General features: G+C 53.8%; 1 protein-coding gene and 1 long non-coding RNA gene across 11 annotated transcripts in view; one reads left to right on the top strand and one right to left on the bottom strand.

Moving 5' to 3' along the window:
- The window catches only part of ACOT7 (acyl-CoA thioesterase 7), a 100,052-nt gene that overhangs the window by 42,177 nt on the left and 43,399 nt on the right, over positions 1-14,476 (top strand). For all 10 annotated transcript variants that reach the window (XR_014053647.1, XR_014053648.1, XR_014053649.1 and 7 more), the window contains exons 2-4: positions 680-797; positions 8,303-8,459; positions 12,728-12,819. Coding sequence is in view for 6 of the 10 variants with exons in the window: in XM_081490334.1 (XP_081346460.1) it covers positions 680-797; positions 8,303-8,459; positions 12,728-12,819 (367 nt within the window). In the remaining 4 variants the exon portion in view is untranslated. The remainder of the gene's footprint in view (positions 1-679; positions 798-8,302; positions 8,460-12,727; positions 12,820-14,476) is intronic.
- Positions 8,047-9,932, bottom strand: LOC145506243 (uncharacterized). The gene is made up of 2 exons (XR_014053653.1): positions 9,864-9,932; positions 8,047-8,595 (listed from the first exon to the last, which is right to left on the bottom strand). It is a non-coding gene; the product is annotated as an uncharacterized LOC145506243 (long non-coding RNA).

Raw genomic sequence — 14,476 nt, 5'->3', positions numbered from 1 at the left:
TTCCTTTTGGGGAAATGCAATGATTTCAGTGCCTCCTGACCTTGGGGAGTTCCCAGCGCTCAACTCCAAAGAACCCACCCCTCAGGCGCTCTCTTGGAGCCCTGGGGGCAGGCAGCAATCAGGTATTGTCTTGCTGGCGAAGGTCTGGATGCTGTAATTTGTTTCCAGTTCTCAGAATATCTGTGACCACACGAGGCCAGCTCCTCTGGGACTCCTGACAGAGATGGTGGTCCTGGGAAAGTGTCCTTTCTCCAAGGGGTCATAGCCTATTTCCTTGCTCATTCAGCTCTGCAGGTCATTGCGGGTCCTGGAAGTCAGGAGGGGCATGCGCACTAGGCACCCCATGGCCGGGCTACCTCGATGTCACGGTCATGGCCTTTGGGGAAGGTCCTTGCCATCCCTTCTTGCCAGGGCAGGGGGCTTCTCCCACTGGCAGGCTGGGTGCCTGGGCCCCAGGGCAGGAAGGTTCCCCTCTGCCCTTCCCTCCTGGTGGAGACACGGCCCTGCAGCCCCTTGTTTGGCCATCAGGTCAGATCAGCACCCCACGGTGAGCAGACACGCGGGGAGTCCTTTTCCTTCTCTGGGAGCCATCAGGCCTTTGGAGGGCCTTCTCCCTGGGGTCGCTGCCGTTCATGAGTGCCATCCTGCCAGAGGCTTATCATGCCTCTTCTCCCCCCAGGATCATGCGGCCAGATGACGCCAATGTGGCTGGCAATGTGCATGGAGGGACCGTCCTGAAGATGATTGAGGAAGCAGGAGCCATCATCAGCACCCGGCACTGCAACAGCCAGAATGGGGTAGGCGTCTGGGGACCCTCCGTCAGCCCGGCTAGGTCTCTGGGAGATCCAGGCCGTCCCCTCCGGCCGTGCTGTACTTTGTGGGGTGAGAGTGGGAGTCTGGGTGGAGCCTAGGCCTGGAGCCAGCCCCTCTCTCTTCCCTGGGCCTTGGGGGCTTCCGGAAGCCCTGGCCCTGGACCAGGTACCCTTTGGATTGGCACTTGGTTTGGGGCTCATTAAAGGGAGGCTGGGGACCCCCAGAAACTAAGCTGAGAGACACCTTTTCAGCCCTCACCCTGCATGTGGGGAGAGTCGTGGCTTCCTGAGTCTGAGAAGTCTCAGCCCCTCAGAGCCTGTGTGGGCGGCAGTTAATCCTGGGTGTCACATTGCCTACACCCAGATCTGTCCCCTGCTCGACCCACCCTGGGTCCACCGGCAAGTCTGGGGCTCTTCCCTTGGTGGCTCCTGGGCTGCAGGGCCCACAGGCCTGCACCAGCTCCTGCCATGGTGCCTGCTCTCCACCTGCTGCCCAGACAGAGCCAGACTTGCAGCTTTAGGGCTTCAGGGCAGCTGCTGGGCATGCAGCCTATCAGGTCATGCTTGGCCCCGAGCCCTGTGGGATCCTGACGTTCTCTGAAGCCTGCCCTCGGGATCCTGTGGGCCTTGGCCAGCCACCTGCCATGTCGCTGTCCTCCGATTCCACACTCGTGTGGACTGTGTGCATGTGTGCATGGGTGTACACCACTGTAAGGGTGCACGAGTGCAGAATGAACCAGGCTGGGGTAAGGGTAGAGGGTGGACCTGGGCCTGGGGGCCTCAGTGTGGGGAGGAGTGGGGCGGGTTGCATAGGACCCTGCTGTGAGGGAGGGGGTCTCCTGCCTGCTAAGAGTTCAGATTGATTCAGCGCAGTTGAAGTTCTGGGGCTAACCCATCACATTCAGAGAGCGCCCTCTGGTGGCCATTAGGGGACAGGCCTGGGCCTGAAGGTCTAGGGCTGAGGTGGGGGCCGAGCCCCTGAGAGAGAGGGTGAGGGTCCAAGCCAGGCCTGGCAGAAGAGGCTGGATGTAAAAAAGGAAAAGCCCCAGGACTGGGAGTGAGGGAGTAGGGGCTCGGGAGGCTGTGTGTTGTTCAGTTGCTCAGTTGTGTCCGATTCTTTGCGACCCCATGGACCACACCACGCCAGGCTTCCCTGTCCTTCACCATCTCCCAAAGCTTACTCAAACTCGTGTCCATTGAGTTGGTGATGCCATCCAACCATCTCGTCCTCTGTCGCCCCTTCTCCTCCTGCCATCAATCTTTTCCAGTATAAGGGTCTTTTCCAATGACTTGGCTCTTCTCATCGAGTGGCCAGAGTATTGGAGCTTCAGCTTCAACATCAGTCCTTCCAGTGAATATTCAGGGTTGATTTCCTTTAGAATTGACTGGTTTGATCTCCTTGCTGTCCAAGGGATTCTCAAGAGTCTTCTCCAGCACCAGAGTTCAAAAGCATCAGTTCTTCAGTGCGCAGCCTTTTTTATGGTCCAACTCTCACATCTGTACATGACTATTGGAAAAACCATAGCTTTGACTACATGGACCTTTGTCAGCAAAGTGATGTCTCTGCTTTTTAATATGCTGTCTAGGTTTGTCATAGCTTTTCTTCCAAGGAGCAAGCGCCTTTTAATTTCATGGCTGCAGTCACTGTCCGCAGTGATTTTGGAGCCCAAGAAAATAAAGTCTGTCATTATTTCCATTGTTTCCCCATCTGTTTGCCATGAAGTGATGGGATCAGATGCCATGATCCTCATCTTTCAAATGTTGAGTTTTAAGTCAGCTTTTTCACTCTCCTTTTTCACCTTTATCAAGAGGCTCTTTAGATCCTCTTTGGCTTTCTGTCATTAAGGTGGTGTCATCTGCATATCTGAGGTTATTGATATTTTTCCTGGCAATCTTGATTGCAGCTTGTGCTTCATCCAGTCCAGCATTTTGCATGATGTACTCTGCATATAAGTTAAATAAGCAGGGTGACAGTATACAGCCTTGACGTACTCCTTTCCCAGTTTGGAACCAGTCCATTGTTCCATGTTCTGTTCTAACTGTTGCTTCTTGACCTGCATACAGGGTTTCTCAGGAGGTGGTCTGGTATTCTCTTCTCTTTAAGAATTTTCCCGAGTTTGTTGTGGTCTACACAGTCAGAGGCTTTAGCATAGTCCATGAAGCAGAAGTAGATGTTTTTCTGGAACTCTCTTGCTTTTTCTGTGATCCAATGGATGTTGGCAATTTGATCTCTGATTCCTCTGCCTTTTCTAAATCAAGCTTATACACCTGGAAGTTCTCAGTTCACATACTGTTGAAGCCTAGGTTGAAGGATTTTGAGCATTACCTTGCTAGCATGTAAAATGAATGCAATTGTGCAGTAGCTTGAATATTTTTAGGCGTTGTCCTTCTTTGGGATTGGGATGAATACTTACCTTCTCCAGTTCTGTGGCTACTGCTGAGTTTTCCAAATTTGCTGGCATATTGAGTGCAGCACTTTCACAGCATCATCTTTTAGGATTTGAAATAGCTCAGCTGGAATTTGATCATCTCCCCTACCTTTGTTCATAGTAATGTTTCATAAGGCCCACTTTGACTTCATACTCCAAGATAACTGGCTCTAGGTGAGTGACCACACCATCATGGTTATCCGGGTCAGTAAGGCCTTTTTTGTACTGTTCTTTGTATTCTTGCCACCTTTTCTTAATCTTGTCTGCTTCTGTTAGGTCCTTACTGTTTCTGTCTTTTATTGTGCCCATCCTTGCATGAAATATTCCCTTGATATCTCTAATTTTCTTGAAGAGACATCTGGTCTTTCCCATTCTATTGTTTTCCTCTCTTTCTCTGCATTGTTCACGTAAGAAGGCTTTCTTATTTCTCCTTGCTATTCTTTGAAACTCTGCATTCACATGGATATATCTTTCCCTTTTTCATTTGTCTTTTGCTTCTCTTCTTTTCTCAGCTATTTGTAAGGCCTCCTCAGACAACCATTCTGCCTTTTTGCGTTTCTTTTTCTTGGAGATGGTTTTGGTCACCACCTCCTGTACAACCTCTTATGAACCTCTGTCCATAGTTCTTCAGGTACTCTATCAGATCTAATCCCTTGAATCTATTTGTCACTTCCACTGTATAATTGTAAGGGATTTGATTTAGGTCATTCCTGAATGGTCTAGTGGATTTCCCGGCTTTCTTCAATTTAAGTCGAATTTTGCAATAAGGAGGTCATGATCTGAGTCACAGTCAGCTCCCAGTCTTTTTTTGGCTGACTGTATAGAGCATTTCCATCTTCAACTGCGAAGAATATAATCAGTCTGATTTCGGTATTGACCATCTGTTGATGTCCAAGTGTAGAGTCGTCTCTTGTGTTGTTGGAAGAGGGTGTTTGCTATGACCAGTGCATTCTCTTGGCAAAACTTTGTTAGCCTTTGCCCTGCTTCATTTTGTACTCCAAGGCCAAACTTGCCTGTTACTTGGGTATCTCTTGACTTCCTGCTTTTACATTCCAGTTCCCTATAATGAAAAGAACATTTTTTTTTTGGTGTTAGTTCTAGAAGATTTTGTAGGTCTTCATAGCAGCCTCTTGCAGGCAGAGCTTGGAGAATTCCAGAAGGGCCCCTGAGGCTGTGCCCTCATTCTTGTCTGGCTCTCTCAGCACTTGCCTTTCCCACTTTGTGCCAGCGAGTGGTGCTGTAGCCCCACAAATGTGCTCAGGACTGCAAGCCCAGCAATTCCTTCAGGTTGTTTCAGCCTCAGGGGTGATATGACTGTGGGCAGGTGAGGGGGGGTGGGGTGGGGGTGGAAGGGACAGGCCCCTCTTGAATCAGAGGGTGAACCCACATGCTGTGCTTGCCTGCACAGCCCCTGCTGCATTGCCTCTCTGGGGCCTGACTCCAGGACCTTTATAGGAACAGACTCCTGCCTGCCTGAGGCTCTCCTGGGAAGGGGTGGACATGGAGGTCCCCGGCGTCCCTCCCGAGAGGCTCATTCTGTGGGTTTGGGGCGGGCTGGGAAATTGGCCTGTTTGCCAGGTGTCAGGTGAGTTCTCGCACAGGTAGGAGAGCTGTACTTTGCTGCCGTAGGTGGTGGCAGGTGGCCAGCAGAAAGGGTGCAGACACATCAAGGCTCGAACTGACTATCAGCTGCAAGCCTGATGTCTCCAGCCCCCGCAGGAGGGTGCTGTGAGGACCAGCGGCCAAATTGAAGCCCAGAGCTGGCACGGGACCCATAGACCCTCAGGAGCTGCCCACCCAGCCCAGGGGTACCCATGCTGCCCAGTGTCCTCAAAAAGCCAGCTGCTTTTTTGATTCTGGTAGAAAGTTGTAAAAGTGCTGGGTGCTGTGATTGGCAGTGAAGATCAAACATAAGACTATTTTTAGTGTCATTTGGTTAATGTGGATTGAAAAGGAAGCTGATTCTATGATATATGAAGAACTATTACAACTCAACAGCAAAAAATAAACAACCATTTAAAAAATGGGCAGAGGAACTGAATAGACATTTTTCCAGCAAAGACGTGCAGATGGCCAGCAGGCATGTGAAGAGATGCTCACCATCAGTAATTGTCAGGGAAATGCAGATCAGAACCACGAGATGTAAGCTCATGCCTGCCTGAATGGCTGTCATCAAAAAGACAACAGATAGGAAGTCTTGGTGAAGATGGAGGTAAAGGGATCCTTGCATACTGTTGGTAGGAATGTAAACTGGTGCAGCCCCTGTGGCAAAGAGCATAGAGGTTAAAACTGATGGGCTTCCCAGGTGGTGCTAGTGGTAAAGAACCTGTCTGTCAATGCAGGAGATGTGAGAGATGTGGGTTTGATCCCTGAATCGGGAAGATCCTCTGGAGAAGGGAATGGCAACTCCTACATCCTTGCCTGGAGAATCCCATGGACAGAGCAGCTTGGTGGGCTACCGTCTATGGGGTCTTAAAGAGTCAGACAAGACTGAAGCGACTTAGCATGCACACACGTATGATCCAGCTATTCCACTTCTGAGTATTTATCCAAAGAAAATGAAAACACTAATTGGAAGTGGTATCTGCACCCCCTTGTTCATGGCAGCATTATTTGCAGTAGCTGAAACCTGAGACAACCTAAGTGTCCACTGATGGATGAATAGGTAAAGAAATTGTGGGGAATTCTGTGGTAGTCCAGCGGTTAAGACTCTGCAGTTTCACTGCCAAGGGCCCAGGTTTGATCCCTAGTTGGGCAACTAAGATCCTGTAAGCTGCACAGCCCAGCTGGAAAAAAAAGAAAGAAGTGGTGGTGTATATATATGTACACTGTGGAATATTAGACGTAAAGAAAGATGGAATCTTGTCATTTGCTCCAACATGAATGGACCATGAGGGTGTTAGCTAAGTGAAATAAGTCAGATGGAGAAAGACAGATACCTTGTGATTCACCCAGAGGTGGAATACAAAAAAGAAAGAAACAAAAAATACATGAACAAACCAAACACAAGCATGTAGATACAGAGGACAGAGAACTGGTTACTAGAGAGAGGAAGGGGCGAAGCAGAGGGGGCCAGGAGCGAGGTGGGTGAAGGGCTCCCTGCTCAGTGACGGGTGGAAGCTGTATTCTTGGTGGTGAGCTCGCTGTAGGGTGTGGAGAAGTAGAAACAGAACGTTGTACAAGTGAAACCCATGCAATGTTATAAATCAGTGCTTGTGTGCACGCTGTCATGTCCGACTCTTTGTGACCCTATGGACTGCAGCCTGCCAGGTGCCTCTGTCCATGGGATTCTCCAGGCAAGAGTGCTGGAGTTGACTGCCACGTCCTCCAGGGGATCTTCCTGACCCAGGGATTGAACCCATGTCACTTGCCTCTCCTGCATTGGCAGGTGGATTCTTTACCACTTCACCACCTGGGAAGCCTTATAAACCAATGCTACCTCAATAAAAACTGAACCTAAAAAAACTTGATTTTCAGGAGTCCTCTGATGTCCAGTGGTTAAAACTCTTTCCAACACGCTTTCTTTTGTATATACATGTATGTATGTATGTATACATATATATATTTGACTGCTCCAGGTCTTAGTTGTGGCGCTCAGGATCTTTTTAGCTGGGGTGTATGAACTCTTAGTTGCAACATGCGAAATCTAGTTGCCTGACCAGGGATCAAACTCAGGCCCTCTGTGATGGGAGCTTGGAGTCTTAACCACAAGACCACCAGGGAAGTCCTAAGACTCCTTGTTTTCATTGCCAAGGGCGTTGAGGAACTAAGATCCCACAAACTGTACACTGAATGGTGAGGCCAAAAAAACACCTGATTTTCAGTGCTGGTGTGGAGAGGTGCTGGGGCCAGGCAAGCACTCTGCCCTGTTGAGAAACACTGTGGGAACACTTGGTGAGTTGTTTGTTTGCTTCTGCCCAGTAAAGCATGCCCAGGACCGAAAATGATTTAAATAAAAGGAAGCTCCTCACAGGGTTATTCATAATAAGAAACGATTGAGGTTGACCCAAATCTAACAACAGAAGAATATTCTGTTTGGCCATTAAGAAAGTGTCCTTGCAGTGGAGTATTGTGAAATGGCAGCCGTAGAAAGTGTTGAGAAAAGGAAGGAGGAAGTGAGTCCCTCATTTTCATGAAGCATGAGCTCCCAAGGGTTCCCCTCATGGCTGGCTGGGGACATAAGCCGCCTTATCCCTTTTGAGTTTTGAGTCATGAAAATGGGTTGTGTATTTAAAGGATAAATAACATTTTTTAAAAAGAGATGTGATTGCTAAGAGCTTGTCATAACATGGGCAGGTTATTTTTCTTCCTGTTGCGTGAAAAAAGCAGATTGTGAAAGTGGATATTTAGCATATACACAATTAGGTGAGATTACATATGACAACTATAGGTGAGTAAAAATGACAATTATACGTGACTATGAGTGTCAACTATATGACTTAAACTGTAAAATGAGGAGCCAGGCAGACAAGTGAACCAGTAAAACCCGTATTCTTGGGACAAAAAGCCTGGAAAGAAAGATCCCAAAGATCCAAAGAAGGCGTGGTTGTCTCTTGATGGGAGGGGTGCATTTTCCCTGCTCTGTCTACTTTTCTGTACTTTCCAAGTTTTCCATAATGAGTATGTATGTCTTTTTTCACTTTCCATTATGTGAGTAATACGTATCCTTTGTAGAAAAGTCAGGAAAGAGAAGGTGCTTGGAGCCCCACCACCCAGGATCACCTGTATCAGCAGCTTTGCCCTGTGCCCCCCAGGCGGTGCTTCATCTCCTGGTTTTGCATTTAGGAGTGTGTGCTGACAGTAACTTGCTCTACTTTATTCTTTATTTAAAAAAACTTCTGTTTCTTTGGTCATGCCATGCATGTGAGGTCTTAGTTCCCTGACCAGGGGATTGAACCCATGCCCCCTGCCGTGGAAGTGTGGAGTCCTAACCCCTGGACTGCCAGGGAAGTCCCATGACTTGCTTTACTGCAACCATGGGGGGAAAAACCAAGGGTCATTTTAGGGGACCATGGTCCAGGGTGGGGCCTTGGGGTGACTGACCCGCCTCTGGTTTTGCAGGAGCGCTGCGTGGCTGCGCTGGCCCGGGTGGAGCGCACGGACTTCCTGTCGCCCATGTGCATTGGCGAGGTGGCGCATGTCAGCGCGGAGATCACCTACACCTCCAAGCACTCGGTCGAGGTCCAGGTGCACGTGATGTCCGAAAACATCCTCACAGGTAACGTCCGCGTGCGGTGATGGTGGCCTTGGGGCAGGCGCAGCAGCCGTGGCTCCTGGCTCATCCTGACACTGTCTGTGATGACCTCCCTGCATCCCCACCTCCACCTGTGGCCAGCGAAGTCTGCGTCCTCGCTCTGCAGATGGGAAACCAGGGCACGGGCGTAGTTAGGCAACGAGCCGGGTGTGCGGCCCCCCTCCCTCTGCCTTCCTAGAGTAGGGGCTGGCAGCCAGCTGGTCTGGGCAGAGGGGTGGCAGCAGGCTAGGAGGGCACCAGCCGCCCTCCAGCCCTGCTAATGTGCCCCCAGTGCCCCCCCCCCAGCCCCTCACTGCTCCTTGGAGCATGCTGGCCGGGCCCTTGCTCTGCTCCCTGGGGGCCCCACAAGCCAGGCCGCTGCCTGGTGCTCACTGGGTGAACCAGTTTGATCTGAATATTCTCTTCCTCAGAGTGGTAACCATGGAAACCCCTTTTCTTCCCCCCACTGGGCGCTGCAGGGGAGTGTGGCTCCCGTTCAGCCACTGCTTTTTATAACCAAGATGCTCAAGAGGCAGGCAGCCACCTTGGTGCCCTCGCTGCCCTGCTCGTCATCCCAGCCCACCCGGTGTCCTGCACAGAGGAGAGTCCCTGCTGGCTCTAGAGGAGGGAGCTGCCTGGGTCTTTGCCCCTCCTCCAACACCCTGTCCTCAGCCATGGCTGCCTGCGGAGTGCTGTGCTTAAGAGATCTTCATGGGGCTCCAGGCTTCTCCCCTACACAGACCAGGCGCTCAGTTATCCATCTAGAACATTCTGATGACCGCAGCAGGCCCAGCCGCCGCATAGTGAATGGTGCAGCTGAGGCAGAGCCTGGGGCAGGGGAGCAGTCGGCTGGCTTGTGCCCCATGTCCTGATCTGTGGCCTGAGCTCTGTGTTCGGGGCAGCTCCAGCATCAAAGAGACCTTGGATGCTGGTCTCAGGCTATGGTACAGAAAGGGGTCCTCCGGCCCTGACTTCCCACATGGGCTGGCAGCCTACCATTCTGGAGAAGGCGCCTCCCATCCCCCCACCTCCTGCCTCCCCCACGCCCACTCCCACCACAGTGACCCAGCCCTGCTCTCCTGGCCTGAGATGGGGGTGGAGCCTCCCCACTCAGGACCCAAGGGAGGAAATGGCTGGCTGCACTCTCTGCTTCTCTTGAAATTCACACTTAGTCGATAGTGTTTTCAGCAGTGCTGGTTTTTCATTGTAATTTTCTGGTGTCTCAAAATAGGTTAGGGGCCTGCTTTACAGATTCCTGTCATCCAGGCCCCCTTTCTGCACATCAGAGGCTTCAGCCAGGGAGGAAGCCCGTGAACAGAATGGCATCACACTGAGTGGGGACAAGAGGCAGGGGACAGGGGAATCTTGGGCTTTCAGACTGGAGCTCACCTCTGCCGTGTGGCAGGGATCCTGGGATCTTGGCTCCTCCCACCAGAGGTGGTTCTCAAGGGGACACACTTGGTTGTCACAATCGGGGTGATGCTGCCAGTTGCCTGGCAACCAGCCCGGGTGTCTGCAGAGGGAGACTGAGGAGGCTGGCGCTGGACTGCCGATGTCTGAGGGGAATGGGCATGTCCACTTCCCCTGCAGCTTCCTTTGGCTCATGATGGACAGGGACTCAGTCACTGATGAATGAATGAAGGAAGGAAGGAGTGGATGAGTCGCTCCTGTGCTGAGAGGAAGCCAGCAGGGGGCGCTGTCTAGAAGGAAATGCTCCAGCCTGCTTTCTTCGCAGGACCCTCTGTGGGCAGGAGTGGGCAGTGCTCACCCAGTGCCCGAGCTAGCGACATGAAACCCCCTGCTTCGTGGTCAGGATGCTCTCCACCCTCCCCTCGCCAACACACACACGCACACACGCACACACACACACACTGTCCCCAGCTGCCCTGGCCCTGAAGGGCAGGCACACAGAATCTAAGCTGCCCCGAGGATAGAAGCGGCCATGAGGAACACAGCCTCCTGGGGCAGCGGGCAGGCTATGGGCATGTGAAGAGGACAGAGACCCAGAGGAGGAGGGTCCAGCCAGCACTGCCCAGCCTTTTGACACGGGGGAGGGCGGAGACCGAGGGAGAAACCCGAGGCTGGATCATGGAGTGAGTGTGGATGCTTGGAGCCCTGGGGCTGTGTCTTCTCTCCACGGCTTGGTCGCCTTGCCCTCCTTGCCCTGGAGCCCCTCCTGCAGGTCTGGGCACCCTCCTCCCCCTTGATCTCACATCCGGGTCCCTGCTGAGTCTTGGCACCATGTCTGTATCTCTGTCATTCTCTCTCTGCCTTTCCGTGTTTGGGTCTGTATGAGTCTCTCTTATCTTGGGACCCTGTGTCTCAAGGTCTTCCTGCCTTGATGTGTCTCTGCCTGCGTGTCCACTGGGATGTGAGGGCAGGCCGTGTGGCTGCCTGGTCCAGAACGGGGCTGCCCGGAGGGGCTTTGAACACTGCCAGGTGGGGAGACCAGGCTGGGCGGACAAACAGGCGACGAGGCTGAGCCAGGAGGCTGCTTGTGTGTCGTCTCCGTAGTTCATAATCCCTGGAGGCAGGGCCCCCATTCTGTGCGTCCCCCTCACTCGAGGCCGCGCCGCCTTCAAGAGGCTGCCGGGCGAGCATGCACCCAGGCAGACAACCAGCAAACCTTTGCTCATTCATCTCTGGCAACTGTCAAAATATTAAGCTCACTGGGATGTGATTGCCGCTAAGCGCTCCAGAAAATGGCTGGGAGCCTCAGAATTTCAGAATAGATGTTTTCAGTGCTGCCGTTGTCTTTTGGTGGTTTTGTTGAATGATAGAGAAAGCACAGTTCGAGTGTTTTGCCTCATTTGCTCCATGGTGTTCGTTTGGGTTTGGAGGAGGGCCACTTGGTGTTTCCATGGAAACGGGCCATCAGGCTGGCTCTAGCTGAGTCGGACAGGAAATCTTTACTCCCCAGAGCAAATTGTCAGAATCATTCTCCATCACAGAGCAGTGAAGATACTTTTCCATGTTGTTTGCCTGTGGTCCTGGTGGTGCTGTGGAAACATCCTGGCAGGCCTCACCCTCTTTCTTACCGACCGGCCAGGGCTCGGCCTGGACCTTTGGTCTAGTTTAAGGGAGAAAACGGAGGCCCCAGGATTGCCTTGGGAGGGCAGGTCAGAGGAACTGGTAGGAGGCATTTAGGGCCAGGCCCCCAGGCTGCTCTCTCTACTCTACTTTCTCTCTGTCCTGAAGTTCTGTTCCTTGCTACATGGAATCTTCCACGTCAAAGAGGCAACTTCTAACAGGCATCCTTACAAACATTAATACTTCCCTGAAATGATGGGGTCTGGGAGGCATCGAGCTGCTGTGTGAGCCTAGGCAAGCTCCCTGACTTCTCTGGGCTTCAGTCTCCTCCCGCACGAGTGAGGGGTGTGGACCCAGGGACCTCTGGGCTCTTTTGGCCTGTGATGTTCAGCCCGGACAGGCCTCTGCCCTGGGAGCCCCACTCTGCCCTGAGGCCAGGCTCCGTGCCCAGAGAGCGTTCTGTTTCTTGCCGTGCAGCCCAGAGCCGAAGCCAGCAGCTCACAGCTGTCTCTCAGCCCTGAGTTGGGAGCATCTGGAGAGAGGCTGAGTCCCCCCAACTGTGCCTGCTGTGGCCCCCCCCACTGGGAAGTGGGGCCTGGTGGGGGGCGGGCTGTACTCCGGCTGTGCCCCTCGGCCCCGCCTCCACGACTCTCGGCCTCACGTCCACGAGCTGCCTCCTGCCCACCCAGAGCTCTTCTCGGTGGCCTTTAGGCCAGTGGATGGGTCTCTCAGAGGATGTTCCTGTCCTGTGTGTTGTGACGTCCAGTTCCTCAGGGGCCTTCTCCCACGAGATCTGTCAGCCGGGATCTCTTGGTGAAGATGGGGCCCAGCCTGGCTTTGTCCTGCTTTTCCTTGGGAGGAGGCCGAGGCTAGTCTGCCCGCACCCCAGCCCTTCCCTCCCCCTCCCTCTGGCGGCTCCTTGGAGGCCTGCCTGGAGTCGGCCCCCTCCGGATGTGGGCCTTCTGAGTTAGAAAGTCCTAGAAAGTTGGCAGGCCCCCCAGCTTTAGACCAGAAGATCTGAAGTCTTCCCAGCAGCCTCAGTGTGGGGCAGCATGCTGGGGCGGGGGCTCCCCGGCTGGGGCCCACACTTCCCCCTAGTCTGTGCCCACACTTGTACCTCGAGGCTGAAGGAAGCCTGGGGGTGGGGGCCATAGGGGGTGTTGGCCCTGCTTGCTACCCTGCCGGCTCCCAGGCCGTTCCTCACATGTCTGTTTTCTTTGAAGGTACCAAAAAGCTGACCAATAAGGCCACCCTGTGGTATGTGCCCCTGTCGCTGAAGAATGTGGACAAGGTCCTGGAGGTGCCTCCGGTTGTGGTAAGGAGACCCTTCCCACTTTTCCCAGACAGGGGGCAGGGGGGGGCCAAGTCTTAGGAGAGTGGGAGGCATAGGGGGCGGGATGTCCCTTCATGCAGAGAAGGCCAGAGAGGCTGGCCTGGGCCCTGCGGATACCAGACCCCCCTTGGAGGGCCCTGGTCAGAGGCAAGATGGGCAACAGGGCTGTGCAGGTGACCAGTCTAGGGGAGAACACAGTCCTGGGGTGGCCAGTCCTGAGGAGACAGGCTGAGACATCTCTGTTTCAGCCCCACTCTCTCTCCCGCCATGTCCACTTCCTTCCTTGGTTTCTCTCGTTTGGGTTTTTCTCTGGACAGACACGTCAGTACATGAGGAGACTTCGTCGTGTTCATGCCCAGGTGCCCCGCTGCAGGCAGGCTCGGGGGGCAGGTGTTGCGAGGGGGAGATTAGGCTGGTAGAGGGGTTGAACTCCTCCCCTCACGGCACCCCACCCCTCCTCCGGTGGTTCCCCCATCCCTGGATGTTCCAAGGACACCTGTGACCCGCTCTCCCTGGAGGCTGGTGCTCTGCTCTCACCCCTGCAAGGACGGGCTGTTCTCAGAGAGGCCTGTGCCTGGCTTAGCCGTGTCTGCCCCTGCAGGGAGCATTCTTCTGTGGCTGAGATGTCCAGGGAAGAAACTTCTAAGAAACAGTGAAGTGGGGCCCCAGGCAGTTAGGGACTGTATCGCACTCCCTGGTCTCCTCCTCCTTGCCTCCCCACCCCGCCCCCGACCACAGGCCCTTCCCACTCTCTGTTGTGTCTGGGGCTATGGGGGCTTGCCCCCTGGCACCTGGGCGGGGCGCTCCCAGCTGTGGCTCATGTCTGACCACCATGCTGCCTGCCCCCGTGGAGACGGTCAAGGTCCTGGGGAGCCGGGGGAGGGCCACTAAGCTTCTGGGCTCCAGCTGCCCTTAAGTCTAGACTTATGAACAGCATTCCTGGTGACAGGACTTCTCTCCACATGGACCGGGAAGGGTGCTCAGACCTTGGTCTGCATCCAGTTGGTGGTCCTGGGTTTGGTACCGTGAAGGCAGGGTGGTGCTGTCCGCAGCTCTGGGCCGCCTGTCCCTCCACATGCAAGGAGAGGGCAGGTGCTGGGGGCGCCAGATTCCCACATGTCCCACCTGTTTAAGTTTCCCGGGAGCACCTGTGACAGCCTGGGGGCTTGAACCGCAGTTCATTCTCCCAGTTCTGAGGCCACAAGTGCAGAATCAGTGCGGGCTGGGCTGGGTTGTGCTCCTGCCAGAGGCTCTAAGCCGGGGGTAATCCTTCCCGTGTCATCTAACTCCAGGCGCTCCAGACGTTCCTTTACCTGTGGTCGCATCCCTCCAGCCTCTGCCTCTGTGGTCACCTGGCTGCCTTTCCATGTGTGTGTGTGCGCGCGCGCACGAGTGTACCTGTCTTAACTAATTATTCCTGCACAGACCCTAGTTCCCAGAAAGGTCACATGCTAAGTCTCAGGTGGACAGGAATTCTGACAGGCCGCTGTTGAAGCCAGAACACTGGCCTTCAGTCCAGCCCACCTCTCTCTCTCCATCTCTCCCTCCCTCCCTGTCCGCACCACCTACCCTCCTCACCACCCACCGCGTTCTTCCTGGAGCTGCTCTCTCTGCTGCTGGCCATTTTGTCATTTTCAAG

The sequence above is a fragment of the Giraffa tippelskirchi genome, chromosome 5, assembly GCF_054371585.1.
Source record: "Giraffa tippelskirchi isolate mGirTip1 chromosome 5, T2T-mGirTip1v1.2.pri, whole genome shotgun sequence".
NCBI lineage: Eukaryota > Metazoa > Chordata > Mammalia > Artiodactyla > Giraffidae > Giraffa > Giraffa tippelskirchi.
Note: the sequence above shows the minus strand (reverse complement) of the source record. Positions and strands in the feature narration are given on the sequence as shown.